The sequence below is a fragment of the Lolium rigidum genome, unplaced genomic scaffold (assembly GCF_022539505.1).
Source record: "Lolium rigidum isolate FL_2022 unplaced genomic scaffold, APGP_CSIRO_Lrig_0.1 contig_3342_1, whole genome shotgun sequence".
In the NCBI taxonomy this organism is placed as follows: Eukaryota; Viridiplantae; Streptophyta; class Magnoliopsida; order Poales; family Poaceae; genus Lolium; species Lolium rigidum.
The window spans coordinates 1-23560 of NW_025900233.1; the positions used below are offsets into that span (position 1 = coordinate 1).

General features: G+C 42.5%; 2 protein-coding genes across 2 annotated transcripts; both read left to right on the plus strand.

The window, feature by feature from the left end:
• Nucleotides 1-10239: 10239 nt before the first annotated feature.
• Nucleotides 10240-10602, plus strand: LOC124681073 (cortical cell-delineating protein-like). The gene has a single exon (XM_047216044.1). The coding sequence runs from the start codon at nt 10240-10242 to the stop codon at nt 10600-10602; it is 363 nt and encodes a 120-aa protein (XP_047072000.1).
• A 6741-nt stretch (nt 10603-17343) lies between these two features.
• Nucleotides 17344-17754, plus strand: LOC124681075 (cortical cell-delineating protein-like). The gene has a single exon (XM_047216046.1). It carries the CDS (start codon nt 17344-17346, stop codon nt 17752-17754), a length of 411 nt encoding a protein of 136 aa, XP_047072002.1.
• Nucleotides 17755-23560: the final 5806 nt, after the last annotated feature.

Sequence of the window (23560 nt, forward strand, 5' to 3'; positions counted from 1 at the left end):
CGACCAGGTATAGGTCGGGTGGCACGCCCTGCACTTCGCAACGCCGCGTGTGACCAGAAGAGCATTGCGGGCCGTCGCTCGGAGGGGTCTCAGCCAGCCGCAGCTCTAGGCTCCCCCCGGCTCTACAGTGTTGACAAGGCCGCTGCCCGCCGGTGGGTTTTGGCAGTCAACACATTCTTGTTATGCTTAATGCTTGTCACTAGGGCCCGAGTGGCATGATCTTAGATTTGAGCTCTATACTTATTGCTTAGATTGTATCTACAAGTTGTATGCACATGTCTATGTCCGGAACCAAAGGCCCCAAAGTGACAGAAATTGGGACAACTGGAGGGAAATGCTTAGATATGAGGATCACATGTTTTCACCGAGTGTTAATGCTTTGCTCCGGTGCTCTATTAAAAGGAGTACCTTAATTTCCAGTAGATTCCCTAGAGGCCCGGCTGCCACCGGCTGGTAGGACAAAAGATGTTGTACAAGTTTCTCATTGCGAGCACGTATGACTATATATGGAAAACATGCCTACATGATTAATGATCTTGATATTCTGTCTTAATGCTATTTCAATCCTATCAATTGCCCGACTGTAATTTGTTCACCCAACACTTGTTATTGGAGAGTTGCCACTAGTGTAGATAGCTGGGAACCCCGGTCCATCTTTCATCATCATATACTCGTTCTACATGACATTGGAAGTAGTATCAACTATTTTCTGGTGCCATTGCTCTCATATTACTATTACTGTTGCTGTGCTACTGTTACTACTGCTCCCATATTACTGCTACTTTCACATCACCCCTGTTGCTAGTGCTTTTCAGGTGCGGCTGAATTGACAACTCGGTTGTTAAGGCTTATAAGTATTCTTTACCTCCCCTTGTGTCGAATCAATAAATTTGGGTTTTACTTCCCTCGAAGACTGCCGCGATCCCCTATACTTGTGGGTTATCAGAACCTAAGGATATTGGTATTTGACCAATGGACCTAGATGTTATTGAAGGTGAGGTGTTTTCTGAGAATGAGAAAAGCTAAAAGAGAAACAACAAAAGATATTTTGGCAGAAAGAAAGAAAAGACTAGAAAGTCTAGCTCAGGTGTATATAAATGATATACATGTTATGGATGTATTCCTTGTTTGGTCACATAATGAAATTTTTGGGTATTTGTACCAGATTGGTTGGTATGAGATGTCATACAGTACAACGCAATACAAGAATACGATGGCCTAAGTGACTGATAAGGAATATGGTAATAATGCACGTCTGGAACATAATAAAGTGTCATTATGTTTGTCGTTGGCATTCTACCTAGCCCTTAGAATTTATAATAAAGAACTTAATAATTGTTATTTTGCTCTGGTCAAATGAAAATAATGAGTTGTTCAAATTTTGACAGTATTCCATGTACGATGGATAAGTTATTATAAATCTTTATGGTGAAACACACATGCATAACACTGACGCTAAAATGCCGTAAGGCAAATGATTTGAATTCCACTTATTTGTGGAACCGCCATTTAGGTCATGTTAGAAAGGAATGCATGAAGAAACTTCATGCATATGGATTTTTTGGAGTCATTTGATTTTAGAATCGTTTGGCGCTTGCAAATCTTTTCTAAAGAGAATGACTGAAATACCGTTCATAGGCCAAGAGTGGAACGGGCAACTGACTTAGTGGAAACATACATGATGATGTATGTGGTTCACTGGGCATAGTTGTGTGCGGGAGATTCTTCTACTTCATGAAAACTTCCAACAATGAATTGAGTATATATATGTGGATATATTCGATAAGGAAGAAGTTTGAAACATTTGTATGGATTCAAATAAATTTCAGCATGAAGTGGAAATCATCGTAATAGAAAAGTCAAATATCTATGATTGGATCATGGTGGAAATATTTGAATTACGAGTTTTAGCGAACATCTAAGAAAGTTATGAAATTATTCTACAACTCACGTTTCTTGGAGTATCATAGTGATGATGGAGTATCCGAGAGACGTATCCAAACCTTGTTGGGTTAATGATGAGATAAATTGATGCCATTATATTTTTTGGATTATGCTTTAGAGACTACCGCTTTTACACTAAATAGAGCATCATCATAATCCGTTGAAATGACACCATACGAGTTATGGCATGGGTATGAACCCTAATAGTCATTTCTTAAATTTTGGTATGCATAGCATAAGTAAATAAATTTACAACCAAAATCGGATGAATGTCTTTGTTGGTTATCCCAAAGAATTGATTGGGAATTCTTTCCACTATGGAGACAAAGACAAAAGTGTTTATCGATGTTTCTTACTTATTTCCAAGAAATTGTTTCTAGCGAAGTATTTGAGTGGGAGGACAATGGAACTTGATAAGTTTTATGAACCTGAGCATGATCAGAGTAGCGCAGCATCGGAAATGGTTCCGGAAGCGGTCACGAAGATCATAGCTCCCATTTCTACAAAGTGTTATAGTCATGGAGATCAAAGTACCTATTGAACCTTGTAGATATGTTTTACTTTGTGATCAAATAACTGATTTGTGGACAAAGGATTGTTTTTGAACAATGATAAACCAACTACATACAAAGAAATTATGATGGGCCCTGACTCCGTTAAAATGACTAAGCGCCATGAAATCCAAGATAGATGAATACTTTTTGAAAGTAAATGGATCTATAAAATTGATGGACTTGGATGTAATATCCTTGAAGAAGCCCGACTTGTCGAAAAGTTGTTTACGACAAAGTTCAAAGAGTTGACTACGATAAGATTAGATCTTCCGTAGCGATGCTTATAGTCTATATGGATTATTCTAGTAATCGCTACATATTTCTTTTATGAGATATGCTACTAGGATGTCAAAATACATTACTTAACAGAAGCGTGTATTAAAGGTGTATACAAGATACAACTAAGAGTTTTGCTGGTCCGTGGAATACTAGATAGGTATACAAACTTCAATTAGATGAAGTGAATATCGCGGAGTTGGAATCTTCACCGGATGAAATAGTCAAAGAGTTTTTGATTTCATCAGAAACGATGAAGATGCTTGCATTTGCAAGAAATTAAGTGGGAGCGCTGAGACATATTTGTAATACTTTATGTAGATTACATATCGTTGATTATAAATAATGTAATTATATAATTGATTAAAAAGGTTTCATTGAGAATTAACTTCAATGAAAGGATATGAACTGAAACATATTTAGTGTCAAGATCTATGAAGATAGATTGAAACACATAATAAGTTTAAGTTAAAAGTACATAGAATAAATATTGAAGTAGTTCAATATAAAATATTAAGAAGGTGTTCTTTTCATGTAAAGGTTTAACAAGACTTGAGTGTATTTGACACTTCATGAGTAAAAACACATGAGTGATTTTAGATCACGAATAATACGTACAATCAGATGTCCTGTGCTCTAAAGAGTTAGGAGCATATACCAGAATAATTCATGTGATGATTATTGGACAACAGTAAGAATATCCTTGAGTGCTTTAGAAGAACCAAGAATATATATAGTTTTATATGGGGTAATGACAAACAAATCGATGTAAGGTGTTACACCGATATTAGTTTGGTCACATATAAAAATAAAATTTCAATCTAAATTAGGCTAAGTGTTGATTAAAATGTAGCACAGTGAGCTAGAAGATGTCTCACTACAACAGGTACCCCCCTTCAGCAACGCAACAATGCGTTGCCAAATGTCCATATATGCGTTGGTAGTGCCTACACCAACGGATTTGGTATGCGTTGCCGTTGGTGGCGTTGCAAGGGTCAACACAAACGCATATACATGCGTTGGTAAATGGCACGAAGAAGCGTTGTAAGATAGCAACGTATATGGTTGGATCCTAACAACACTCCATATGCGTTGGTGGTTGCTAGATAGCTCGAACAATTGATGGTAATTTATATATTGCGTAAAACAATTATTTGTTCACTACTAAGAGTGAACGAGAGATGCAATATGTTAAACAGAAGGATCTCATATATTGATCAACTATGTTGCTTTACAAGTAGCATGACTCATTGAATAAAAGTTCTGTATCTCTAAAAGTTAAGTGACGCTCTAAAACATAGTCTACAACTATCTGGTAGTAGCCATTCTTGAAACTTGTTCTCAGCATCTCAGCCATGCTTCGTCCACTTATTTTGCCAATCTACAACAACAACACCAGTTTTATATAAGTAACTTGCCAATATTGAGACAAAAATCAAGTGAATAAAATAGTGCAAATTAAAATAGTTTGTAACATACAAATGTTGAATGCCATGGGATAGTTAATCTTCCTGCATGGAACACAAAAGGAAGTTCATGTTTATCTTCTCTGAGCGATGTGAAAGCAACAATGAAAAACCGAGAACTCTTACAGTCGTATATAAATTATCTTTTATTGTAGCAGATTCTGGTGTGTCCGTTTTTTTCTAGATCCAATTAATCTTCCCAGGTCATTGAGGAGAGGATTCTCAAGAGTGCAATTTGACTGCACCAAATAGCTTAGTGACTTCAATCTTTCGACTAAACTTGTTCCTGTTCACAAAGTGAAGATTTAATTAATATAGCAGAGAGAATAAAATATGTATGTCAGTAATTTCCTAAGCATTTTCTCTTTACTACAATAGACATATAGTTCACATATTTATATTAATTCCCATGCGAGATGACTAGACAAAAATATGTGACACCATAGCAGCCTAGGACCAAAGAAGTTACCAGGCCGTACTACACACTTTGATTACTTTATGAGCCCTTCTTCTATACAACCAGGGATTTATATTTCTCATTGCAGCACACAAATACTGAAGCTTTACCTCTTGTCTGAACCTGCACAAGCAAGCTGTCATAAGAAACCAACAAAAATTTCATATTCAGTGTGTATAGCTGCATGCAAAGATTAATTGACAAGGACAACTATATAATACAGAATCTATAAAACTAAATTAATTTTGATCTTAGTCATCTCCATCTTTGACTACAAGGGGCTCTATAAAGAAATGATTAGAAGTGAGCGCAATTTCCCCTATTTCTGCAGTCAACTAGTTAGTGCCTTGACTAGCCCCGAAAGATGCATACGGTTGTCAATCCATAAACAATCATTCAAAGAAAGATGAATATTTTGAGTTAATAAACTGTTTCGTTTGCACATGTATAGCAAGATACTTAAGCTGGTCTGCAAGATAATTCTTCTATTGCATACATGGAAAGAAAACAACCGTGGCTTGCACAAATACAAAAAATGAGTACTTTGCACCTCGTAAGAACAGTATAACTAATATTCATTTGAACAAAACGAGCTAGATACAGTAATCAACCACACAATTTGTCTAATTCATTAAACCATAGAAACAATTTACAGTTCGAAGACATCTTGCATATCACAGGAGCACCAATGAAGCTACAGAACATGCCATCTCTAATATATGTGGGACCGGATCATGTAGTAGTAAAAGTAGTAAAATAGAGGGATCTCGTGTAGAACCTGTGGTCACCTGATTAAGGGAGAAGCCGGGTGGGAGCGGTCGTTAGCAGTTGGGACTTGTGGCAGGTGATCTGAGAGCAAGCACCCTTGGTTGAGCGGCAGGGACAGCACGTATCCGCACAGAATACAACCTGAATAATTAGCGGATCGAGCCAACAAGGACTACAGACTTCGAGTCAGGTGGGAGTGAAACTGAAACCAAGTGGTACCCGTCGAGGCACATAATCTCTAGAACGAAGCACGGCCCGCTGAAACCAGAGATGGCGACATCAATAGAAATCAAGAGAGAGGATCGAGGTGGAGATCCTCACCTGAAGGCGGGTTGCAGCTGCGGACGGGGCACCGCGGGATGACTGGATCTAGCAACAGCGTTCGGCTCGCCGACTCGCCGCTACACATAATTGACAACCCCTCTACATATGAATCCCATTAGCCACCTGCGAAGAACGAAGAACGCCCGCTAAACCCAGATATGACGACATTGATAGAAATCAAGGGACATGACCGAGGTGGAGTTCCCCACCAGAAGGCGGGTTGTAGCGGCGGACGAGGCGCAGCGGGATGAGTGGATCTAATAGGGGCTTATTAGTATCGGGATGAGAAGATCCGCAGGGAGAGGTTTGGGTTGAGGGGCAATATACAAGGAAGGTCATTCGCGGATATTATAGATCGTGTCTTATCTCTCCACTCAGATAGGAAGTGGGGGAAGTTGTTTCGTGAAAACGCATCGCGAGTCCGTTGTAAGACATGCGTAGCTACAGGTGGGTCGCTGGCGTAGTGTCTATGCTAGATTTAGATGAGTTCTAAATATTGTGACGGATTCTACAGAAGAAGGCAGAGTATGTCATTGTTTTTGACAATGATTGAGGATGTTGAGTCGATAAGTTCTTTGAGAACTTGGTGTAGTTCCGATAGTGTCAGAACTTTGAAGCTATATTGTGTGTAATAATATTAGTGACATATTTCAGACCGCGGAATTAAGGTTCCACCAGAAGACCAAACATATTTAATGCCGACTCATTTGAAAAATGAGTGATGCGTGAAGACGCAAATGAATTGCAAAATACATACGTTTCTGAGCATGTCAGATCCGTTGACTAAAACCTCCTCCGTAAGCAAAACATGATAAAGCACCGGAAGGCCAAGGTGTTATATCTTTACAAATGTAAACTAGATTATTGACTCTAGTGCAAGTGGGAGACTGTTGGAGATATGCCCAAGAGGCAATAATAAAATGGTTATTATAATATATCTTTGTGTTTATGATAAATGTTTGCATACCATGCTATAATTGTATTAACCGAAACATTGATACATGTGTGTTATGTAAACAACAAGGAGTCCCTAGTAAGCCTCTTGTATAACTAGCTTGTTGATTAATAGATGATCATGGTTTCGTGATCATGAACATTGGATGTTATTAATAACAAGGTTATGTCATTAGATGAATGATATAATAGACACACACCCAATTAAGCGTAGCATAAGATCAAGTCATTAAGTTCAATTTGCTATAAGCTTTCGATACATAGTTACCTAGTCATTCGACCATGATATCATGTAAATCACTTATACCGGAAGGGTACTTTGATTAGATCAAACGCCACTGCGTAAATGAGTGGTTATAATGGTGGGATTAAGTATTCGGAAAGTATGAGTTGAGGCATATGGATCAAGAGTGGGATATTGTCCATCCGATGACGGATAGATATACTCTGGGCCCTCTCGGTGGAATGTCGTCTGATTAGCTTGCAAGCATATCAAGGTACGAGTAAAGAGTACTTGTCGGAGACGAGGTTGAACAAGGTATAGAGATACCGATGATCAAACCTCGGACGAGTAAAATATCGCGTGACAAAGGGAATCGGTATCGTATGTAATTGGTTCAATCGATCACTAAGTCATCGTTGAATATGTGGGAGCCATTATGGATCTCCAGATCCCGCTATTGGTTATTGGTCGGAGAGAGGTCTCAACCATGTCTGCATAGTTCAGGAACCGTAGGGTGACACACTTAAGGTTTGATGTCGTTTAAGTAGATATGGAATATGGAATGGAGTTCGAAGTTTTGTTCGGAGTCTCGGATGGGATCCAGGAAATCACGAGGAGGTCCGGAATGGTCCGAAGAATAAGATTCATATATAGGAAGTCACTTTCCAAGTTTGGAAATGATCCGGTGCATTTATGGAAGGCGCTAGAATGTTCTAGAACCTTCCGGAAGAAATCACCATGGCAAGTGGAGTCCCGGTTGGACTCCACCAACCCTAACCAGCCAACCAAGTGGGAGGGTGGAGTCCATGGTGGACTCCACCTCCTTGGCCGGCCAAGCAAGGGGGAAGAGGAGAGTCCCTGTCCCTCTAGGTTTCGTCCATATGGCAGTTTTTGAATTGGGGTCTTATTCAGATCTTTGGGCAAACCCTTGGGTGTTCCACCTATATAATGAGGAGGAGAGGGAGGGGGCTGCTAACACCTTGGCCGCACCACCCAAGCCCCTTGAGGCCGGCGCCCCAGCTCCCCTCTCCCAAACCCTAGCCGCCCCTCCTCACACCTCTCTCCCGTAGTGCTTACGGCGAAGCCCTGCCGGAGTTCTCTACCACCACCGCCACCACGCCATCGTGCTGGCGGGATTCCGAGGAGGATCTACTACTTCCGCTGCCCCCTGGAACGGGGAGAAGGACGTCGTCATCAACACCGAACGTGTGACCGGGTACGGAGGTGCTGCCCGACTGTGGCACCGTCAAGATCTTCTACGTGCTTTTGAAAACGGCAAGTGATCGACTACAGCAACAACAAGATCTAATCTCGTAGGCTTTGGAAATCTTCGAGGATTAGTCTCATGATCTTCTCGTTGCTACCATCATCTAGTTTGGATTATTCGTTCTTGCGGTAGGAATTTTTTTGTTTTCTATGCTACGAATCCCATCAGCGCCCCGTTCTCTTCCACGCGGACCGCCACCGCTGAGACCGCGCCGTCGCCATGGCTCCCGACGGCGCTCGCCTCACCCTCGGCACATTCTCCACTATGGAGCAGGCGGCAGGAGCCTACGACGTGACGACATGGCGTCTCAGGCGCCCGCGCCAGCATCTCAACTTCAAGGACTGCGAACCGGTCGAGGAGGCAGACTTCCTCGCCGGCTTTGACAACCTCGTCACCGCCGAGCAGCGTCGCCATCTTCAGCGCCGCCTCACCATTGCAGAGGCGGACCAACGGGCCATGGAGGCGTGGCGCACCGCCTCCCCGCGGGACGTCCTCGACGAGAAGGCCTTCCATGTGGCGAAGAAGGCGGAGAAGGACGCCATTCGTGCGTGCAAGAGGTGAATCGAGGCGCAGTACACCGGTCCGTAGGACATCGACGATGATGATGATCGGTGGGCCGATTTGGTCTTGACCAAGCCACCAGACTCTCCGGGATCGGACTTCGATTTCTCCGATGTCTAGATTAGTTTTTATCGTAGTTTAATTTGTTGTAATGTGTCTGTTGAATTATTGTACTTGTTGTCTTTTTAAAATCTATTTTCAGCACTATATTTGATCGTATTTTCATGTGTGCAAAATCTAGTTTCTAGCGCTGTATTTTAACAAGTCTGGTAAAGCGCTATTTCCGCGAGATATTTTTTTGCCTGTCTGGAAAATCTTGAGCCGCGCCCGTGCCCAAAAAGCCAAAACTGGCGCTATATAATTTTTTTTAGCACGCCAAACTTGCACGCGTCTGTTGGAATGTTGGAGATGCTCTAAGTTACCGTGATTTAGCACTTCTCGATACAAAATGACTCTACACATTATATATGAAGTCTTAAGTTTCCATGATTTAGCACTTCTAGATACAAAATGACTAAACACATTATATATGAAGTTTTCATGACATTACCCATATGATACCATGCACTATATACACAAACTGATTTTAGGCACTATAAATAATTTTAAAAAATTATGACACTATCCTATAATAACATCCACTATAGAGATATCAACATAAACTAGTGCTATATACATAGCAGTATTTCCAATGTGAGGCTTGCTTCCATGTCCTCCCCTCACCAAAATTTGAAGGGGTAAGTTTTTCCTGGTATCTTCTTTTTTAGCCCGAAAAACCCATATCAAGCGCTACATATATACCCTCATATAAATATGCTAAGTGTACTCAATGTTTCTACCAGTCGATGTGGTCGATGGCATATTTTACCCCTGAGTTTCAGTTTTCAACGTATGCCATTGTCTGCGCGTCTGACTACTGAACAATATAGACTTAAACGGATAGTACGGGCTACTCTAGAACTTATACTTATATTTTTTATTCACTTTTAATCATTACTCTCCTGGTTACGAAAAGTTATGAAGAGATTTTGACCATTCATTTGTTTCAGTTAACCAAAGTTTGAAGGAAGGAAGGATTACCGAAGCAAAAATGTTCCAATGTATGAGTAACCAAAGAAATCTAATATATACAAGTAGACTATAAACTAACTAATGTCCAGCTATCACGCGGTTCAGTTTCAACCAGACAAACCATGCATTTACGGATGCATGCATATTCAAATCGAAGGAAAACACTATCACGCAAATGAACCATAGTACTAGACAAACGCCAGCTCGGAAAATCACATGCTGCCTTCACGGACTTGCAGAATTTCATCTGCCGAGGTCCAAGGCCTCACTACAAATACGACGCTCCATGCAGACACACTGGCGCATCAGAACACTCAAGCACACCACCAGTACAAGAACACAAGTAATCGTTAGCACTTGCTCGACCAATATCGATGGCAATGGCACCGAGAGCCCTTCTCCTCCTCGCTTTGGTGGCCGTAGCCAGCGCCACCTACTGCCCTCCGCCACCGGCGCCGGTTCCGGTGCCCCGCCATGGCTCGTGCCCCCAGAACGCGCTCAAGCTGCACGTGTGCGCCAACGTGCTGGGCCTGGTGAAGGCCAAGATCGGCGTGCCCCCCACCGAGCCCTGCTGCTCGCTCCTCGACGGGCTCGTCGACCTGGACGCCGCCGTCTGCCTCTGCACCGCCATCAAGGCCAACGTTCTCGGAATCCACCTCAACCTCCCCATCGACCTTAGCCTCATCCTCAACAACTGCGGAAAGATATGCCCGGAAGACTTCCAGTGCATCCACTAGCAAATCAGCTACAAGCAGTAGTGCATGCACTACTACGTGCTATCTAGAGGTCGAGAGATTTCGTTTGCTTCTGTTCCCTACTTTTATTTGTTTCTTGTATACCGGCGATTTGGCATGTGTGTTATGTTCTTTGTTTCAAAAAATCATACCTGATATTTGAATTATTTGAATCAATAAAGAGGTAATTTCATGAGACTTGACCTTCGGCCCCCTCCACCATTCACAAAAGGATGCCATTTTGAAGCCAATCTCTTACGGCGATTATATTCGCCGATTGTTTGACACTTCTTGGCGATGCATGCCGTGTCTGATACACGTCATTTTCTTTTCATCTTGATGGCGGTGCGGCATGCGTCATATGCATGTGACGAGGGCTGGAAACGGATTGGATAGTGCCCTTCCCACATCCGCTTTCATATTTTCAAAGCGAATATTGATATGAATACAATTGTTCATCCTTTCTGAAATATGTGACCCTATAAAAAAATTTGGCCGAAATTCTCTATCCTTACCACTAATCAACCTGACCTCAATTCACAAATACATGATGGTTTAGGCTTGTGCTTTTGCGAGGGGACGATAATTTAGACATTAACAAGGTCTCCGTTTTTTTCTAAAAAAATTACATTTATCAAAAAATTGATGCAAAATTGTTGTTACCATTTTTTGTTTCTAGCCTTATCAATGTAAAAAAAGACCGTGTAAAAAAGTTACCCGGGTTTATAACTCCTCCTTGACTTTGAGCCAAACTTTGACCCTAAATTTAATATTATCGAAAATTGTCAAACTTTGACCTCAAGTTGCTCGACTTTATAGGTCCTCCTCGACTTGCCAAACTTTGACCCTACAATTGTTGTTACCATTTAAAGTTTCTAGCGTTAAAAGTGTGAAAAAAAAATTGTGTAAAAAAGTTACTCGGGTTTATAAGTCTTTCTCGACTTTCTTCAACTAAAATCACTTATAGACAATTATCGAAAGTAAAAGAACATTATCGATCATGCAATGAGCCGGTGAATCCGACGAAACTATGCACTGCATGCAGCAGGGAGCTTCAGCTATATGCATGCCACGAAAAATTGTGATTTCTAGATAGCCTGAGAGCCCAACACTCCTTTTTCTCTGTGGACGATTATCTCTGAATAAAATGCAAAAGATCGATATCTCAAATCATGCATGAGTGCACATCGGTACTCCAAGTTGCTTGAGAATATTTCAGATGCGAACAAATAACTTGGTCTTCCAGCATACATCCATGCATGACATTACGAGTTTATGACCCACTGGGTGCTCACTAGAAACAAGCGATTAATTAGTCGATGGAATCATGCATGGTGTCATGGTGACGGTCGGGAAGACAATGATTCAGCCTCCCGTTCGGCGCCCGTGAACAAATTTGTCGCCCGTTTCGTTCTACTTGCTCTCTTCTACTTTTTTTTAACAAGAGTCCCGAAGGGCCCAGAAACAATATTCATTTAACACCGGAGACGTTACAAATACAGAGAGGGCCGTAAAAGAAAGACCAACTCTAACAGAGCCTCACACTTTACAAAAAGGACCTTAGAAACATAAGTGGAAAAGCAACCTTCTACCTTGCGTGTCTACACCTTGAGCCTAGAAGAACAAACTGTCTAAGCAGACACAATTGGAGCCTGCTAGGGTCTGTCGAGAACACTTTTTTTCTTCGAAAATGGACACTTCATTACTTTAAGCAATAGACCCATCCTCTGCATAGCTAGGATACACACAGCCGTACAAATATCTCGTACAAATATCTGTTACAAACACCAATAAATTCGACGACAAGAATCTAAAGAACTCGATAAACAAAACTAGCTAGGTGGATCCAGGCGGAGATCAGGCTGCCTCCCATGTTGGAAAAAAATATCCCTCTCTGTATCCTCCAACCGTGAAGACACCTTCGTAAAGAGGTCTCGATGCTCCATCCGCTGAAGTGGCACCCATGAGCGAAGCATAGTTGTGCACCGGTATATATGACCTGCATAAGAGAGAAAGAAATATTATTGAAAATCTTATCATTTCTACATAGCCAGAGCGACCAAATAATGGCAATCGCTCCCATCCTAATAAAGACGCTTAAACGTAACAGCCACACCACTGAGCCAATTACCAAATATATTGGCAACACTACGCGGTAGGTATACGGTAGACCCTATTTGGACAACTGACCATATAGACCTAGCAAACTTACACTGAAAGAACAAGTATTTAATAGTCTCGTCTTGGTGACAGAAGACATACTTTTTTACTTCCATGCCAGTTGCGTTTGGCAAGATTATCTTTAGTGAGGATGACCCCACGATGAAGATACCATGCAAAAACTGTCGTTTTGAGCGGTATCTTCATCTTCCAAATTTTCGAATTATTATCGACTGGAATATCAGGCTGAATCAAAGCATTGTACATGGAGGCCACCGAGAATGAACCATTTCCAGTGAGGTTCCATCGAAACTCATCTGAGCCCTGCGTCAATTGAACTATCTCAAGATGATGTAGCAATTCATTCCAGGAGGTTTGTCTAGGTCCGATGAGACTTCTTCTAAACGTCACATTCGGTGGGAAAGTTTCCAACACCTTAGCGATAGTATCAATTTTGTGTCGCACAATATTGTACAATGTCGGGTATTGTTCTCGGAGTGTGGCATTACCAAGTCATTTATCCTTCCAGAAACGAATTTCCGACCCATCCTTAATAGAGACAGATCCATATGGAAAGAAATACTTCTTTGTATCCATAAGGCATGCCCATAAAATGCGAATTTCCTGGTTTCCAAAGAATCATAAAGCCTTTGAGCCAATATACTTCCTCTTGAGGAGTGTTTGCCAAACTCCCTCCACGGTAAGTAGCTTAGAGAGCCATTTACCAAGTAAGGCTCTGTTCTTGACCTGGAGATCTTGGATGCCAAGTTCTCCATGGTCTTTGGGGCGGCAAAGCACACTCCACTTAGCCAATGGATATTTCCGCTTCTCACTATCCCCCTGCCAGAAGAATCTAGATCAAAAATAATCCAATCGTTTTAAGGCTCCTCTAGGAAGTTGGAAGAAAGATATCATATATAGTACCATGTTACTTAGTACCGCGTTTATGAGAACTATCTTCCTCCCAAGGATAGTAATTTGCCTTTCCAACTGCTTAATCTAATTTGAAGTCTTTCCTCGATAATTTTTCATTCAGCATTGGTTAGTCTCCGATATTGAATCGAGATACCCAAGTACCTAATCGGAAATTGGCCTTGCCCACAGCCGAAAAGCTCAGCATATTCTGCAACATTGTCTTGGGCCTCACCAAAACAAAACAACTCACTTTTATGGAAATTAATTTTTAGACCCAAAAGCTGCTCAAATACTGAAAGAATTAACTTCAGATTTCCAGCCTTATCGATGTCATGTTTCATAAAAAGGATTGTGTCATCGGCATATTGAAGAATAGACAATCATCCATCAACAAGATGAAGAATGACCCCTTCAATCTGGTCCTCTGACTTTGCATGTTCAATCATGACAGCGAGCATATCCGCCACTATATTAAATAGCACCGGTGATAATGGATCACCCTGTCTTAGCTCCTTCTTGGTTTGAAAGTATTTGCCCACATCATCATTGACTTTAATGGAAACACTCCCACCCGAGATGAAACTATTGATCAACACACATAACTCATCAGAGAAACCTTTCATTCTGAGAGTTTGTTGCAAGAAAGACCACTTAACTTTATCATAGGCTTTTTCAAAATCAATCTTTAAAATCGCTCCATTCTAATTCTTCCTATGCAATTCATGAAAAATTTCATGGAGGACTACCACCCCATCGAGAATGTTTCGTCCTTGCATAAAAGCAGTTTGCGAAGGCCTGATCACATGATTAGCCACCGTGTTGAGCCGGATCGTGGCCACTTTAGTGAATATTTTAAAGCTGACGTTAAGAAGGCAAATATGACGGTATTGTTGTATCCTTTCTGCTACATTAACCTTCGGCAATAAGATAATTTCACTAAAGTTGAGCCTAAACAACTCCAACTGTCCAGCATGAAGATCCTCGAAAAGAGCTAGCAGGTCAAACTTGATGACATCCCAGAAATTCTGATAAAATTTAGCTGGAAAGCCCTCACGACGAGGCGCTTTATTATGCTCCATTTGGAAGATAGCTTTTCTTACTTCCTCCTTAGTGTAAGGAGAAGTGAGAAAATTATTCTCCGCTTGGACTTGAGGAATGTCATCCGTTCTAGTCTCATCAAACGAGAAATTACCTTCCTCGGGAGCACCAAAAAGTCCCTTATAATAGCTCGTAATATACGACTACAGCTGTTCATGGCCCTCGATCGTACCCTCATCCTGAACAAGAGAACGAATACGTTTATTTCTATGTCTGCCATTGGCAACACAATGGAAATACCTCGTATTCGAATCTCAAATAGCCTCACCAACCGAAGGGCCAGCAGCTCAACCAACAATCGAGTTGGTAGAGGCATAGCAGGTAGAGGATTGAGTTGCATATTTCTTGGATGCATCACCAAGCTCAAAGCAGGGAAATCTTCACCGCTGAAACTAAGTAGCGACTTCCGGGATGATCTCATCAGTCGCCGGCGAATACACCCGAGTAGCTTGAAGATTGCATAGAGATGATATGAACAACAATTATCGGTTGATCCGCAATGTACACTACTAGGGAAACACTTATAGGCCCCGAGTTATCGCCAGCGCGCTAAAAAAGAGGTCCGTCGGTGCTATATAACGCCGGCTCACCAAATAATGGAGCCCCGGAGATACGATGATACCACCAGCGGACACAAAATTTAAACATGTATTTGTACAACCGGCAGTACAAAAGCGTGTATAGATGTCACATATTCTGTGGCGGACCTAAAATGTATTCTGTGGCGCACCACAACCCCACGCGCCACAAAATATCATGTTTCTGTTGCGCACGGATAAAGGTGCGCTACAGAAACATGATATTCTGTGGCGCATGGGCTGATGCGCAACTGAATTACCATTTTAGTGGCGTAGATTCTGTGGAGCACTACCCATACGCCACAGAATAGAGTTTTTGGTGCCACTAATGAGCCTTTCCCTACTAGTGAAAGTGACACTTACTTCACAAACATGACTATCCCAGAGGAAGAATCTTAACTTTAGTGTGAAACTCGCACGTCTAGGTTACTAAGCCAACTCTTGTAAGAACATGACGTATTTTTTATTTTTTATATTCATTTGACCTATCCTAGTATGAAAAAAGAGAAAATTCACATGAGATCACCATTTTGAAGGAAAATCTAGGGGTAGACATGGTGGTGTCCACCGAACAAGATACCGCCTGAAGCTACGTATCAAGGATCGGTAACCGCCCCTACTTGCATGAGGTTCTATGGCTATATAAGCATGGTGTAAATAGGGGAAATGCCAGTACACAAATATGAAGTGACACCTGCTTCACAAACATGACTATACCAGATGAAGATCTTATAATTATAATGTGAAGCTCCCACATCAAGGCCACTGAACCGATTCTTGTAAGAACTTAGTCTCTTTTGAGTTTCTCATGTTCATATGACCTATCCTAAAACAAAGAGAGAGAAAAATAACATGAGATCACCACTTTCGAAGTAAAAATAGGAGTAGACATTACGGGAATAAGAGACATGGTTTTTGAATGATAGGACGTGAGAAAGGGTCGGTAAGACATGGCATGCCCTGAAAATCCTTCAACGAAGCATATGGCGAGCGGGGCTTGCTCTTTGAGTTCTCAAACACTCGGGGATACTAGCTAACACCGTGAAACAGCCAATTTTGGCACATTTTTTCCTAGTGTTATGTTCTTCAAGCGTTGTGTCTAACACTTGGCATATGCTTTGTTCTCCAAGTGTCTCTTCTCTTTGACATCACAAATATGTAGACGCCGAGCAAATTGTAGTAAGCTGCCATTTTTGAGTGTGGCACTCGGAAACTTCACAACAATGGTGAACTGCGGCAGTGACTCGAGTATGGATCTCAGCTCACACACAAGCTTCATGCACCAACATATATTTTCTAAGGTAAAGACGGTCGTATCCACCGTCGGATTAGATAGAAGAGAGTGACCCATTATAAGAAAATTGGATCCAAACACCATACAAACAATACAATACCTGGTTTATGAGGAAAACTAGGGCGAAAAACCATGCACCAATATATGAATGGTGGTAACGTAACCCTCGATATTGGCTTAGCTTCCGCTGGTTATGCACGCCCATATTTTTTAATTTATCTGCGCCGCGTACTGCTAATTGGGTCCAAGCGCTCACACTGGACGGTTAACTATTGCTACTACATGCTTGCTCAACTTGCTTATATACTCTTGTCCTTTCACTCTAAAATATGTTGTGTATATGGAAGATGATAAGGTCATTGCACTGTTGCGTAACATGCAAGAACATGCACGGGTGGAATTGCTCAACTTGTTGCCCTATCGCCAAAATTAACAAAACAAAAGCACGAGTCCATGCCAATGCCCCCATGCCAAATTCTTGTCCCATCTCTCTAAAACAACTGGCATCATGCAAAGCAGTCTTGGAACCGATCGAATCACACATGGTCGCATATGATCATGCACGTATACGTAAGCTCCTACGCCAAACAGCTCGATCTCACCGGGCTATAAATACAACACCCTTCAGCCTCTCCTGCATCCCCATTGCACCACTACCCAAGCAAAAGAAGAAGCAACTCATATATACACACGATCACGATGGCATCCAAGGTTGCGCTCTTCATTGCCATGAGCCTCCTCTCTGCCGTCGCGGTGCACGGCTGCGGACCATATTGCCAGCCACCGGTCGTGGTGCCGACGCCACCGTACCATGGAGGAGGAGGGCATGGCCATGGCGGTGGGCAGTGCCCCATCGACGCCCTCAAGCTGAGGGTGTGCGCTAACGTGCTCGGTGGGCTGCTCGGCCTCAAGGTCGGCGTTCCGACGTACAACGAGTGCTGCCCGCTGCTGAAGGGGCTGGTCGACCTCGACGCCGCCGTCTGCCTCTGCACCGCCGTCAAGGCCAACGTCCTTGGCATCGTCCACCTCAACGTGCGTGCGGACATCACCCTCCTCCTGAACCACTGCGGCAAGTCGTGCCCGTCCGATTTCACTTGCCCAACCCATTAGCGGACGTACGTACTGCTGCACGGGCACGAATAAGATATTTGATTTCCGTACTTCCTTGTTAATTTCATGAGGTGTGGAACTGTCCCACTTCCACATTTGAATTGTTGTAATCATGTACTATTTTTTTACTTTTGCAAACAACTATGTAACTATATAAGTACACTTCATAACTTGTATTAATAATTTGATATATATCATCAGTCAGTTCAAAGAATATCAAGGATGCACGATGCGCAGTCAGAATATCAATTAAACCTTGCCTCCACGACAATATAGTGCAATAACTACTCTAGACATCAAGGATGCATGATGCACATATTCCGAATAAGAAAAAAAAAGTACAAAGAAAAGAAAAAGACATTGCGCCAAACTAATCAGCGACTCGCAGCATAGAACAACCACCACCACTGGTAACACACACACACACACTATTAAATAGGTTCTTCATCAGCAATGTCTCGAGATTAAAAGCAACGGTGCAAGTGTCATCATCGTCTGATCTAGCCACAAAATCGGATCACGGGTTTTGACCACCGGAGAAAGTCCAAGTAATCTCCTAACAATGCCTTCAACAATGAAATAGCTATAAATGGACCATTGCTAGGTACAACAAAAAATGGGCGAGATATGTACTCTAGTTAGTTCCCCTGGAAATAAAACACTCTAGTTATTTGTCAAATTTTAGTTTTTTTAAGGGTAATTGCACACTAGTAGAAAAGAGGCCTTCCATCCCAACCCATTAGTCCCCAAATACTTTGACCCGGGACTAATGTGGTCTTTAGTCTCGGTTCTGTTGGTGAACCGAGACTAATGCTCACCAACCGGGACTAAATGGCTACAGTGGGCTGCCGGCCGGTGCAAGCCTCTTTAGTCCCGGTTGGGGACACCAACCGGGACTAATGGTAGGTTTTTCTGGTTTTTTATTCCCCACGCACCCTTCACCCCCCCCCCCCCCACACACACACACCTCGTGGATCGCCTTTTTTTGCTTTGTAAAATACAAAATAAAATGATAGAAAACACAAAAAATAAAATGTTTTTAGATTCTTGTATGTTATGCAACCTACTATTCGGTGAAATTAAGAAATTCGAATTTTCACTTTTTTGCAAAAAAAAAAGGTTTGAAAAATGGTAAAACCGCATTAACTTTTGCATACGACGTCAGAAAAAAACGTATAATATATCAAAATCATCGTGGGAAAAAGTTACCCGATTAGCCAAATTTTAGATTCTCAAAATTCCAAATGAAAATACGAAAGCAGGAAAATTTTAGTTTTTGCTATAAATTACGGATTTTTTTAAAAAATAAAATTAATAATTGCATCCTGCATAAAGATTACTATTACTTTTACCCAATTTTTAGATTTTCAAATTTTTAGGTTTTAGGTTTGGTAAAAAAATATTTAAAAAATTAAAAATAATACAAATTAAAAAGTTAATGTTTATTTGTTTATTCAAGATTATTATTACATCATTACTTTTGTTTATTAAAAGAATTATTTGAAATTCAAACAATAAAGAAATATGACATCGACCAACATGTTAATAGGATTGATATGATACTAGTATCACATACATGCGCGCGAAGCACTTGGATGCGGGACGGGATGGAACTCGAAAGTTAAGCGTGCTAGTGATAGAGTAGTGGGAGGATGGGTGACCGAGCGGGAAGTTTGACCACGAGTAAGTAATTTGAGTAGAGATAAGTGTAGTTAGAGATAGAGACTAAACTATGCAAATAACTGAAATAAAAAAATTCTGAAAAAATAGAAAAAATGGAGTGGAAAATTAGAAAAAATAAAATTAGAAAAATTCACCTGGAGACATTTTCGTCCCGAGGCACGGAACCCACGTGGATGTGGACCTTCAGTCCCAGTTTGTAAGCAACCGAGACTAAAGGGGGAGCCTTTAGTCTCAACCCTTTAGTCCCGGTCAACCCTTTAGCAACCGGGACTAAAGCCCGTTGTGAACCGGGACTAAAGACCATTTTTCTAGTAGCAACTCGACTCATCATTAGAGGAGCCGGGAAAACCAAGACCACATAATCACATATATTGGTCTAGCTTCTTCTTCGCGACGCGTACGAAGAAGACCCACCAGCCGTCGTTTTCGCTGGCGGCCTAGGTGGGATCTGCGCGCTCCTTTGGGCTCAGGTGGCGCCGCTGAACCCTGATCTCGTCGAACCACCGGTCAGTCCCCGGCGCGGGTGCAGGCGGGACGCCCATCCCTTTGACGACAATCTTCTAGACCCCACTGCTCGGCAGGCGCATGTCTGGCGGCACAGGTTAGCGCGCATCGTACAACGCCCATGCCTAGGCGACAGTGAGGCTGACACCGCCAAATCGTCTGTTGGCGGCGAGGATGCTATATCGGCTGCTCGACATGGCTTGAGTGTGGGAAGGAGCGACGTGAATGGTTTGGAGTCGCTGGAAAGGCGTGTTAACTCTGGCGCGGATGCCCACACGGCCATGTGCGACGCGACTCCTCGCTCGCTGGTAAAGCTGCACAACCATTATGCCGCTTGACCCGAGGTAGGCGACGGGTTAAACACCGCGTGCATGCCTCTGCGTCGTTGACGATGCTGGTCCACCATGTGCGACATGGGTTTTCATTCTATCCGACGTCCACGCAGCGTCCACTTTATAGCAGGGATATGCTCGAGGCACCAGATGAAAACATCCTTTAGGATGCGCGGCTAGGGAGATCAAACGTCCGGCACGTCCTAAATTACTTTGACGGACGGTTTGGAGAACACGGCCAAGATGCTCTGATAGTTCAGAATGGCATTCAGAGGTGAGCCGGCAAGGTGGACGATGCGGAACGGTAGCTACCGGCAATAGATATCACAACTATGTGCGGCCGGGGCAGAGAGCTATAGTACGCGTCAACTTGCATAATGAGAACATAACACACCGAGAAATTTTCTTCATAACCCTAGTAGATTAAGGAATGCAGCGAACAATACCTGGAATTAAAATCCTGGAAAGCGTAGTCCAGAAAAAATATTGGTAGCTCCATGGCTGAAATTCCAGCTGTGCAATTTTGTGATCCAACGTTATAGAATAGTTGGAGGCTACCCACACGACGCATCAGTTGATTTTGGATTTTCTCTGATCGGTTAAAGCAACGCGTCGTAGGGGCCAGCAGCAGGGCAATCTTCTCTGTCTTGTGGCACTGTAACATTGAGAACAAGCAAGTGCGTATCCCTCTCACGCATGAAAGACCCAGTCTCGCACGATAAAGGACCTGGTCCGCAGCGCAAAAGACCTCCTTTTACTGTGCCGACGCATCTAAGAATTATCATCCGTTCAATCTGAGAACGAGCTCCGTGATGATCCGAACCGTTCGTTTGCGATGGCGCATCCTAAGACAAAGCCCCCCATGGAAACCCTAGCCGCCGCACCCCCCATGCCCGCCCTCTCATTTTCCATCCTCTCCCAGCTTGCCGTCGGCGCCCTCTTGTGCCTTCTCCTACGGGGCTCTCTCGCGGCGGAACGAGGCCGAGTCGTTCACTCCACCGCTGGGTCGAGGTAGTTATGCAAAGCGTACAGCCGAAGGAGACGTCGACGAAGGCGGGTAGCGGAAGGGTCTAGCAGGCGGCGAGGAGGAAAAGCTTGAAATCGGTGAGCCAGGCAGGAAGAAGCCGGAGATGGCGCGTGGGTGCACAACCTTGAAGGCGAGGGGGAGGTATGCGAGGACGGCGAGCACCGGGAGTAACGTGGCGAGGCCTCCCTCCTCCCCATCATCTCATGCCGCCTCTCCCCTCCTCACGGTGTCAAATTCCCTTGCCCTCTCCGGGACCTTACGGGGTAAGCACCCTCGACCTCATTTGCCCGCTTCGTGCGATGGGAAGAGGGGCACCACAACCGCCCCTATCTGCCCTGATTTGCTTCTCGTCTTTTGGCAGCAGATGATGCTTTGTAGGAGACCGCCACAAAGAGCGGTGACCACGACAGCGGCTGTGGAGCACCCTCGCGCATCACTTTGCTTATGGGTGTGCTTCTCACGGGGACGAAGAAGAAACCCATGAAGAACACAAGCAGCGGTAGTACCATCCACGAGCAGGAAGGCCTGTCTTTTTTCTCCCTTGTCATTCTCTCCCTATTTCTTGTGGAGTGCGTGCTTGCCTTGATTGGATTGGGATCTGGCCATCATAGCGTTATATATTGTTCTTGATGTTGTTGCAGGTGGATTTAGTCACGGAAACAGAGGAGGACCTCATCTTTTGGCTCAGATGCGTGTTGGCTGGCTCGAATTGAGCAACTCCCCTCCTCCGAGAGTGCTGATTAACCGGATTGTTTCAGAATTTCAAGCAAGTACTTATATTTTGGCTCAGATGCGTGTTGGATGCCTAGAATTGAACAACTCCCCTCCTCCAAGAGTGCTAATTAACCGGATTGTTTCAGAATTTCAAGTAAGTACTTACCTTTTAGACCAAAGGATATGATTCAGAACTTGCCAGGATCTTTGCGTGTACTCATAAATATATTTTTCTTGTGAACTTGATCGGGGATGCTCTGGTCAGGGCATCTCACCATGAAGATCCTCGCCATAATAAGTTTAAGTGATAGGTGCATGTGATTTTGATTTGTTTTGCCTAACGCAGATGAAAATTATCACATGACAAACTATGATTTCGACAAGTTTGTCTCCATCATCACGCAGATAGAGACCTTGCAAGAGCTTGGTATGGTCACGTTTATTTTTAACTATCAGAGATGTAGTCGATGATTTGTCGGTAAGAAAAATAATAACCTTTGTGTTTGTTATCCTGTCTAAATCAGCTGGTGCAGTTAAAAGTCAATCTCTGAGAAGTAAAACAAATGGAGATTTCCTATCTAATGGATCAGTATATATTATTCATGTTTCATGAAATCAACATAGCTTTATTTTTCAAATTGTATAAGGTTGTCCATTTGTATCTTGTGAAACAGACAGTGTCCAGTTAAAATTCCCATATATGTTTGTCCTTTGCAATTCGCTTGTTCTTAGTTTTATGCAATTAGTACATCCATTTCATCAAATCAGAAGGTCCACACTATCTAGGCCCGTGTTCACTGTCATCTGCCATGTATGTAATTTGGGTTGGATCTATGGCACTTTCTTACAATTTTTTTTCATGAGATCTGGAAAAAATCCTATGCTTCTGATTATACCGAGCGATGTAGTTAATGTGTTGGCTTTATTTTTTTGCTATAACTGGAAACCTGAAACTCCAAATTGTTACAATATAGCTTTGTTTGAATTCATGAAAAAGAGAAAACATCAGTATATTAGTGTATTTATGGCTATCAAATTCAGTCTTGTTACTTTCAATGTGGTTTGATTGCTTCTTTTTTCACTATATATCGTGAACAATATGTTCATATTTTTCATTTGTTCTTTATTATAGTAGACAATAAAGCCGCCAACTCACCAGCACTGAGATAAAAAATTGACGATGAAGGTTATAGACCAAGTGTGTATTGCCTTCCCCCCTATCTGTTTCCAATGATAAAGTTGATATATCACTATTCTTATGATTAGCCTACCCTCACATGTGTGAGCTTCTGGTTCAGTTTGAAATACACAGTGCATAAATTAAGATTATGCATCTGGTGTTTTGGGTGGATAAACTATTTTCGGACAACTTAGAGTGACTCTTTTCTTGCAGATGATTCCTTGCTAGACAACAAACTATCTTACTGTTAGTGTACAAATTTTAGGAGTTATTATCATACTTTTTAATTTCCTATTTTTTCAGTAATGTGTTTCGTTGGCCATTGCTCGTTTGTTTTGGCATTGCATATATTATGAGCTTTTGTAC

What these genes read in the sequence shown, in the direction of transcription:
- LOC124681075 (XM_047216046.1), top strand. Translation starts at nt 17,344, where the DNA reads ATGGCATCCAAGGTTGCGCTCTTCATTGCCATGAGCCTCCTCTCTGCC.
- LOC124681073 (XM_047216044.1), top strand. Translation starts at nt 10,240, where the DNA reads ATGGCAATGGCACCGAGAGCCCTTCTCCTCCTCGCTTTGGTGGCCGTA.